At 49.0% G+C, this 10,040-nt stretch overlaps 1 protein-coding gene across 1 annotated transcript; it reads left to right on the top strand.

Moving 5' to 3' along the window:
* Window positions 1-6,575: 6,575 nt before the first annotated feature.
* On the top strand, window positions 6,576-8,293 carry LOC123440734 (gallate 1-beta-glucosyltransferase 84A23-like). Its single transcript, XM_045117282.1, has one exon. It carries the CDS (start codon window positions 6,827-6,829, stop codon window positions 8,249-8,251), a length of 1,425 nt encoding a protein of 474 aa, XP_044973217.1. The 5' UTR covers window positions 6,576-6,826; the 3' UTR covers window positions 8,252-8,293.
* Window positions 8,294-10,040: the final 1,747 nt, after the last annotated feature.

Here is a 10,040-nt window from a genome sequence, read left to right as displayed (position 1 = left end):
ACTTTCCCACATATTCGCCGGGCCGGCTTAGGTGGAGAAGGAGATGAATCGGAGGAGACGGAAATTACCTCGATAGAGTCTTCTTGGCTTTCGTTATCTTCATTCTATTATAAGAGGAGTGAGCGATAAATAAAAGTTAAAAGGTGATAGGTGGCGAGTAAAAATGAGGACGGATTGGTACCTCTGAGAGTGCGTCGCCAGCTTGAGATTCGTCGACTTCAGATGGCTCGGCCGCAGCCGATTTACTTTTGCTCTTGTTTTTCTTGGAAGGCGGCTTAGCACTCTTCATGGCTTGTTTCTTAGGTCTCCTAGACCAGAACTTGTCGCCTTTCTGGAAAGATATATGGCATGAAGTCATGATGGCAATAAAACAGATGGAATAAAAGTTGAGGGTGAGTTAGCTTTGGTTACCTTGGGCGCCGGGTTAATCTTGCAGAAGGGCTTAAGGCCGATTTGGCCACACTTTGCTGCAGGTTCGCCGGTCAGCTTCTTGATGATGGCGACGGTGTCTTTTTCCGTTAATGCTGTGTGAAAGTAGCATTGGGGATGATCCAGAGTACCGTCAAATTCGCACATCAGACCTTCTCGGCGGCTCAGAGGAAGGATCCGCCATTCGACCCAGCAGCGGATCAGATCAACCCCGATGAGACCGTTGTTCGTCAAGGATCTCAGTTCAGACAGAATTGGGACGAAGTCCGACTCTTCTTCCTCGGTGAGCTTGTCAGGGAGCTTGAAGTTGACCGGAAGGCGGCTTGGCCTGTAGCCCTGAAGTTTGTTCTCGCCGGCAGGGGATGTTTCTTTGCAATAAAACCAAGATTCACCCCAGCCTTTGGGATGGCTAGGCATAGTGAGTGAAGGGAACGGACTGTCCCTACGACGCTGGACGTTGACCCCGCCGAGTTCCAAACTGGGGCCATTGTGGAATTCCGTCTGGCGATTCAAGTGGAAAAAGTACCAAAACAGAGGGACGGAAGGCTCGATCCGCAAATAAGATTCGCAAAGGACTTGGAATTGACTTAGGTTGCTTATGGAATTGGGTCCCAAATCCTGGAGTCGGACATTCATAAAGTTCAGGGCGTCTCTAAGGAATTTAGATCCGGGCGGCTTAAAACCCCGTTCCAAGTGTTCCACAAAAACTACTATCTCCCCTTCCTTGGGGTTGGGGAGGTCTTCTCCTAACCCGGTGCGCCATCCAATGACGTCTTGAGGATCCAAGCAGCCCGCTTTCACGTAATTCGCCAAAACAGCATCATCGACTTTGGTAGGAAGCCAATCGCTCTTGAAAACGGCGCCCATGCTACAAATAGGCAAGAATATGGTATTACATGTCTCGAACATTTACTATGTGAATCGGGATCAGCTCTTGCTTAACCCACCGGACTGGGAGGCCGGGTTGGGCTGATGTGGCGACCTATCGGAGCAGGGCTATTTTGAAAAGCGACGCTACTGTGGGTGGTAAAATTTATTCTTTCCGAAACACTAAGGGAAGGACGAAGTTTCCAAACAGCTTTTTACAAACAGTGAAAGAGGAATGGATCTGTTCAACAGATATAAAAACTTACGGACATGGCTAAAACATGAACGATGTGTGATCAGGGTGATGCCCCATGTTTGAAGAAACTGGCGTATTTGGAAAATTCGCAAGAGCACAGATGGATAAGACTATTCAAGGCACTGGGTGCCCTAATGGCGTTCGGACTGATAGGTTCTAGGGTAATAGATGGTTACGAACGGAGAGCTTCGGAACCATGGCAATGGCGGAAGTATCAACAAGAAGTAATCTACCCTTAAAGAAGGGGAAACAGGGGCCTAACCTGAAGATCTTGGTCGAGGAAAATCGGTGGTGATGGAGGCTGTTGGGGAAGTGCAGGGGTCCCGGGGAATGAAGGGACCTTCGGCGGCGGCGGAGCCTGGCAACGGTGACGGCTTGCGGGCGGCGCCGGAGCTCCCCGAACGGCGACGGCTTGCGGGCGGCGCCGGAGCTCCTCGAACGGCGACGGCTTGCGGGCGGCACTGGAGTTCTTCGGACAGGGGTGGAGTTTGCGGCCGGCGGCGAAGCCTTCGGGATGCGGAGCGTCTCTTCTCGATGTGATGATGGTGGAGGGACTGACGAGACTGGTAGGTGGCCGGTGTCAGCCCTGTCCCTTCCGCCTATTTATCAGGACGGGCGCGGGGATCGAGGCGCCGTGAGCGGGAACCGTCGAGGAAGAAAAGATTCGCCATGATGACGTCCGAAAATTTTGGGATAATGATGCACTAAAAGATCCGTTGGGATTGTGTTGGAGTTCCCGAAAATCGAGGGCTAAGGAAAGTGCTGACGGGAAATGCATTGGCGGCTCAAAAACTTTTTCCGGTACCAGTTGGCGAGTTAAAATTTCTGGCGTGTGGAGGAACGCAAAGGAGTGAATCACCTTCAACTAAAACGGAAGCATTGGCATGAAGATTCGAGTCAATTTGGGGCCTAATGTTGGGGATATTGCCTATTAAGTGACCCGCCGAATATGGGCCGGGTTACTAGTAAGGCGATTCATCCTTTAGGGCTAGTTGGGCCTCAGCCTGGGCGGTTCAAAGTCGCAGGATGGTTATGATTTATGGAAGGTCTCTGGGTTTTGCAAGACGGCGACTTAGAGACCGCGGTGGTCACGATTTGTAAAGGGGAAGGGACTGTTGTAAACCCTAAGGCTTCGACCTATATATAAAGGCGAGTTACGCCTTCCTTGTGATCGGATCCATATCAATACACACCAAAGCAGGACGTAGGCTATTACCTCCTCAGAGGGGCCGAACCTGGGTAAATCGCCGTGTCTCTCCCGCTTAACCCCTTTGAGTCGCCACCAAGGTGCGATGGCTCCAGTACTAAGTCCTTTCACGAGGACATCTGCCGTGACAAAACCACGACAGAAGCGTTGCTAGAATGCGGTTGATGGACTCGTACTCGCAGCGATTCCGATCTAGTGCCGAACTACGGCACCTCCGCGTTCAACACACGTGCAGTCCGGTGACGTCTCTCGCACCTTGATCCAGCAAGGACGAGGGAGAGGTTGGGGAAGAACTCCAGCAGCACGACGATGTGGTGTCGATGGAGAGACGAGGTCTCCTGGCAAGGCTTCGCCAAGCACCGGCAGAGAGGAGGAGGAAGAAGGGCAGGGCTGCGCCGAGAGAGAGAGAAAACCGTGTGTCAAACAGCCCCGAAACCTCAACTATATATATGGGGAGGGGGCGCAGCCCTTAGGGTTCTCACCCCCAAGGGGTGCGGCAGCCCCAGATGGGAGAGGGGCGGCGGCCAGGGCAGGAAGGAGGGGTGGTGCGCACCCCTGGTGGGCCTTAGGCCCACCTGGCTTAGGGTTTGCCCCCTCCTTCCCTCTCCCCTGCGCATTGGGCTGAGTGGGGAGGCGCACCAGCCCACCTAGGGGCTGGTTCCCTCCCCCACTTGGCCCATCTTACCTCCCGGGGTCGTTGCCCCCCTTCGGTGGACCCCCGGGGCCACCTCCGGTGGTCCCGGTGGTCCCGGTACGTTACCGGTGATGCCTGAAACACTTCCGGTGTTTGAAACCATCCGTCCTATATATCAATATTTACCTCCGGACCATTCCGGAGCTCCTCGTGACGTCCGGATCTCATCCGGGACTCCGAACAACTTTCGGTAACCTCGTATAACAATTCCCTATAACCCTAGCGCCATCGAACCTTAAGTGTGTAGACCCTACGGGTTCGGGAGACAGGCAGACATGACCGAGACACCTATCCGGCCAATAACCATCAGCGGGGTCTGGATACTCATGGTGGCTCCCACTTGCTCCACGATGATCTCATCGGATGAACCACGATGTCAAGGATTCAATCAATCCCGTATACAATTCCCTTTGTCTGTCGGTATAGAACTTGCCCGAGATTCGATCGTCGGTATACCAATACCTTGTTCAATCTCATTACCGGTAAGTCTCTTTACTCGTACCGTAGCACGTCATCGTGTGACTAACTCCTTAGTCACATTGAGCTCATGATGATGTTCTACCGAGTGGGCCCAGAGATACCTCTCCGTCACACGGAGTGACAAATCCCGATCTCGATTCGTACCAACCCAACATACACTTTCAGAGATACCCGTAGTGCACCTTTATAGTCACCCAGTTACGTTGTGACGTTTGATACAGCCAAAGCACTCCTAAGGTATCCGGGAGTTGCACAATCTCACGGTCGAAGGAAAAGACACTTGACATTAGAAAAGCTTTAGCATACGAACAATATGATCTAGTGCTATGCTTAGGATTGGGTCTTGTCCATCACATCATTCTCCCAATGATGTGATCTCGTTATCAATGACATCTAATGCCCATGATCAGGAAACCATGATCATCTATTGACTAACGAGCTAGCCAACTAGAGGCTTGCTAGGGACACATTGTGATCTATTTATTCACACATGTATTACTGTTTCCTGTTAATATAATTATAGCATGAACAATAGACTGTTATCATGAACAAGGAAATATGATAATAACCATTTTATTATTGCCTCTAGGGCATATTTCCAACACCTAGAGGATGAGAGAGGGTTAAACCTCCCTTGTTTCTATGACAATGTTGGTACCCGTGTGCAACCGGAAAGAAAACCTTCTCGCATACACGCTTTTCTTCAAGCACATCGTGAGATTGAGGATATAACCACTCATTGTCGGCTTCGGGATGATCTAGTAGAGCACCACTGGCAGTTGGATGGGCGGCGCATTGGCCCATGATGTATCTTTGTTTTACTTTTCTATGTCCTATTTGATTCGAACAATTATTGTAATTTGCTCAAACATTGTTGTAATAATTTGAATGATTATTGTTTTATTCGGTGGTGTAATAATAACTAGAATGATTATTGTTTTATGTCAAATGTGATGAAATTTGTGATATCTCATATGATGAAATGTGTGATATATGAAATGATAGTTTTAAAGGTTGGGGTTGAGGCAAAGACTAGAACCCTCAAATCCAACCCTTAAAACAGTTTAAGGGTTGGGTTTGAGGGTTCTAGTCTTTGCCCCTGTTTTTCAACCCTTAAAAATGCCAAAAACTGGCACTTCTCAACCCTTAAAACTGCTTTGAGGGTTTGAGGATTTGAGAGTACTACTAGAAATGCTCTAACCAAGGAGGTCTCCTGAAAAAGAAGAGAAATAAAACATGTTTTATAAATACGTGCCTCACGTGAAAGTAAAATCGTGTCTCTTGAAAAATAATCAAAAAAGAAAATGTGAATTTGTTTTTTTTCAATTTGCTTTTTGTTCAAAAGCTAAAAAGGCTGTTGAAAAACCAAAAAACCGAAAAAACAAAACAAAACCCATCTAGAAAGCTAAAAAAGTGGAATAAAATAAAGTCCGAAGAAAACGCATAGAACACGACACGTTGCGACGGCTGAGATCACGTCAATTGACGGCGGCTGAGAGTGACTCTTAGAGCATCTCCAACAGACGGGCGACAGTGCGGTGTTCTAATTTTTTATACATCGTTGAAGTAGTGACAACACGGTGCTCTAAATTTTTTATACATCGCTGAAGTAGCGATAGCGCGGTGCTCTAATTTTTTATACATCGCTGAAGTAGCGATAGGGCGGCGCACTAATTTTTTATACGTCGCTGAAGTAGCGATAGCGCGGAGCACTAAGATTTTGTTCTTCGACAGATGTATAAAAAAAGGCGCCCAATCCAGCGACCTCATTTACAACGGCCAGCATGCGCAATCCAATGCCTCAGTAATGCAGCCCGCAAGCCAACACGCTTAAAATACAATGTGTGGCCGCTGATATTTTTGGTGCGTGCTCTGTTTTAGATCTTGTGCTGAAGCGCCGTTTTGTGTTTTCAACGTCGTAAAGGAAAATTTTCAGGGTGTGGAGCAGTTTTTGGGCTCGGGAGACTTTCGAAGGTACTCTCGGAGGTACGTGTACGTCTCAGCGTACTGTTTGATCTAGGATGAAAATGGAGTGGAAAATTTCCGCTTTTCTGAAGGAAGAATGAAAACAAAGAGAAAATATGAAAATGGAAATGGAAATTTATAAAATAAAAATGAAAATCGAAACAAAAACGAAACAATGTTTTTCGATGAAACATACATGGAAATGGAAATTTTCGTTTTTGGAAGTATGGAATTTACCATTTTTACTATAGTTCTATGACTACTTTGTAGATCAACCAAAAAAAACCCAGAAAATGAGCATTATGGATCATTTGAGGTCTAACTTATACTATCATATATGTACTCAACTAGATCCTATACACAATTGCCATATAGTACTGCAATACTAGGATAGGTTACTAACATAATCATATTATTTTTTAGCCACACAAACAATTCATTTATTTTTGTTGTTGTGTGTATTACTCTATAATTTAAGGGTTTTTTAAGTTCCGGTCAAGGCACATTTCTTTTTCTGTATCCGTTTTGTATTCGCTCCATGTCCGTTTGAGATAGTATGTGTTTTCATATTTATTTTCAGAGTTTTATATTCGTTTCCATTTTTGGAAAAAAATATATAAAAATAAATGCGTCCGTTTCCGGTCCTTTTTCGTCCCTAGCTTGATCACAGTGCAGTCTTGCGCCAAGGAGCCATCTGCGCGCCATCGGCGTGGTCGCCCTTGTCGCGTGCAGACAGCCCGTCGATCGTTCCCCAGCGTCGATCGCGCTGCCGCCCGGCCATGGAGTCCTTTCGTAGATAAAGAAGTACCCGGTCCACATCGTATCAGTCGTCCTAGTTGTTATCGTACTACCAGTGGAGTTTAGCCAGCTCCTCACAGGACCGAGCAAGAAGAGAAGACGACATCTCGATCACAGGCCACACCTAGCCATGGGCATGGGTGAGGAGGCCGCGGCCGCGGTCACCGCGGCGGCGACGTCGTCTACGCCCCACTTGCTCATCATATGCAACCCGTCGCAGGGGAACGTCAACCCCATGCTGCGCCTGGGCAAGCGCTTCGCGGCCAAGGGTCTCTTGGTCACCTTCTCGTCGACCTCCGATGTTGGAGCGAAGATCACGGCTTCCTCCAGGGTGGAATCTGGCGGCGACGGCGTGCCGCTCGGCCTTGGCCGCATCCGGTTCGAGTTCTTAGACGACCATCACGACGGGGAGGAGTTGAAATTCAACGACCTGGTGACGCACCTGGAGACAACCGGGCCGCCGGCGTTCGCGAAGCTGCTGAGGCGCCAGGAGGAGGCGGGCCGGCCAGTGGCGTGCGTCGTCGGGAACCCGTTCATCCCGTGGGCGTTTGACGTCGCCCATGGCGCCGGCATCCCCTATGCAGTGCTGTGGGTGCAGTCGTGCGCGGTGTTCTCGCTCTACTACCACCACGTGCACGGGCTCTTGGAGCTCCCGGCCGAGGACGACCTCGACGCTCGGGTCAAGCTGCCGGGACTCCCGGCGCTGTCTGTCACCGACGTACCGTCGTTCCTGCTGCCGTCGAACCCCTACTGCTACAAGCTCTTCACCGAGGCGATACTGAGGCAGTTCCGAGCCATCCACAAACCGTCGTGGGTGTTCGTCAACTCCTTCTCCGAGCTGGAGCGCGACGTGCTCGACGCTCTCCCGACTGTCTTGCCGCAGCCTCCCCTACTCATCCCCGTCGGTCCACTCTTCGAGCTGGAGGAGGAGGCCGCCGTGCGCGGCGACATGATGAAAGCCGCGGACGACTGCGTTGGATGGCTTGACACGCAGGCGCTGCGCTCCGTGGTGTACGCATCTCTCGGCAGCATGGCGGTGCTCTCCGCCGAGGAGCTGGCCGAGATGGCGCACGGGCTTACGTCCACCGGCCGCCCCTTCCTGTGGGTGGTTCGGCCAGACAACAGCGCGTTGCTCCCGGAGGGTTACCTGAACTCCATCGCCGGGCGCGGCATGGTGGTGCCGTGGAGCCCGCAGGACCTGGTGCTGGCGCACCCGTCCACGGCGTGCTTTCTCACGCACTGCGGCTGGAACTCGACGTTAGAGACGCTCGCCGCGGGCGTTCCCGTGGCGGCCTTCCCGATGTGGGGTGACCAGTGCACGGACGCAAAGTACCTGGTGGAGGAGCTCAAGATAGGCGTGCCCATCCACGGCCCGCTGCGGCGGGACGCCATGCGCGACGCCTTGGAGAACGTTATGGCTGGGCCGGACGCCGACGCGATGCTCGGCAACGCCAGGATGTGGAGCGCGGTGGCGAGGGCGGCTGTGGCGCCAGGCGGGTCGTCGGACCGCCACATACAGGCCTTTGTGGAGGTGTTTCTTAATGTTTCAAGATAGTGTGGTTTGAGAAGAAAATAGGGTCCGTCTAGGTCTTAGTCCACTGAGACTTAACCAAGTCTCAGTCGGCTGACCTCGTTCACGTGGGTGTCGGTCCTGTATGCTCTTCTCTCGTTACTGGTTCACGACGTGTCCATGTTGGATTTGTTTGTAATCAGTTTTTTCTTGTATGTATGGCCTGAACGCTTTCTGGCTGAGCTTTCCTAGAGAATGTATGGGATCGAGTCGGCTAACGGAGCAGGATATATCATTTTTTTTCTATTCCTTCAGTACAACAAATTATATACCTTGTGATCCTAAAAAAATAATTATGTACTTTTTCCGTTTCTAAATATAAGTCTTTTAAATTACTAGTAAAAGGGCTCGTCCGTTGCAACGGGAGAAAAAATACAACACGCTTTTAATATTTTTATAATCATTTTGATTTATTAAAATAATAAGCTAACTAACTAATGTAGTCAGTCCTATCCTATTTTGTTGAGAAATCAACCCATTCATTGTTAATTCCACCATGATGAGAAATTAAGCGGGACAAGCAAAGCAAAACAAATATGCTACTTGAATTGATCAATGAACCGTTATCTTATTTCACTCATGGGGTAGAGAATGTGGGATCAGATGACAAACTGAAGGTGGTGTTTCATTCTCTATCTCTACAACAATACAATCTTACATTTAATACATTCATTCATCAGCAAACAAATTCCCACAAAACAAAATTTCTTGCCGGTGCTTGGCACACGGTTGGAGGCATGGGGAGGGGATCTCACCAGATGATGAGTTCCTGCCGGAGGAGGCGATACGATGAGGGGAGCAAGGGTTAGGCACCTCTATCTGGCCATAAGGAGTCGCTGTTGCCGCGCCATAACCTCGGAGTTCCCCGTGTGAGCCATGGAGGCCCGCCTCCACCTGCAAGTACTTCGCTCCGCCGCGCCGCCGCCCTTTTCTCTCGCTTGCTTTCTGTTCGCTTGTGTGCTTGTTTGCTTGCTGAAGTCACCATGACTGAAAACACCAAAATTTGTGACTTCTCGAATACTAATAATAATGATTTTATTAGTACTCCGATTGCTCCCGCCACTAGTGCGGAATCATACGAAATCAATGCTGCCTTGCTGAATCTTGTTATGAAAGAGCAATTCTCCGGCCTTCCTAGTGAAGATGCCGCATCCCATCTTAATACCTTCATTGAGCTTTGCGATATGCAAAAGAAGAAAGATGTGGATAATGATGTGATTAAATTGGAGCTTTTTTCGTTCTCGTTCCGAGATCGAACAAAAACTTGGTTTTCGTCTTTGCCCAAAAATAGTATTGATTCTTGGAACAAGTGCAAAGATACTTATATATCCAAATATTTTCCGTCGGCTAAGATTATCTCTCTCCGTAATGATATCATGAATTTTAAGCAACTTGATCATGAGCATGTTGCACAATCTTGGGAGAGAATGAAATTGATGATTAGAAATTGTCCCACTCATGGCTTGAGTCTTTGGATGATTATACAAATCTTCTACACTGGTTTGAATTTCGCTTCTAGAAATATCCTGGACTCCGCCTCAGGTGGAACGTTCATGGAAATCACATTAGGAGAAGGCACAAAACTCCTAGACAATATCATGACAAACTACTCTGAGTGGCACACTGAAACATCACCTACTAGTAAGAAGGTACACGCTATAGAAGAAATTAAGTCATTCAGTGCTAAGATGAATGAGTTAATGAATTTGGTTGCTAGTAGAAGTGCTCCTTTAGATCCTAATGACATGCCCTTGTCTTCCTTGATTGAGAGTAG

This window comes from Hordeum vulgare, chromosome 3H (assembly GCF_904849725.1).
Source record: "Hordeum vulgare subsp. vulgare chromosome 3H, MorexV3_pseudomolecules_assembly, whole genome shotgun sequence".
In the NCBI taxonomy this organism is placed as follows: domain Eukaryota; kingdom Viridiplantae; phylum Streptophyta; class Magnoliopsida; order Poales; family Poaceae; genus Hordeum; species Hordeum vulgare.
Note: the sequence above shows the minus strand (reverse complement) of the source record. Positions and strands in the feature narration are given on the sequence as shown.

What these genes read in the sequence shown, in the direction of transcription:
- LOC123440734 (XM_045117282.1), top strand. Translation starts at nt 6,827, where the DNA reads ATGGGCATGGGTGAGGAGGCCGCGGCCGCGGTCACCGCGGCGGCGACG.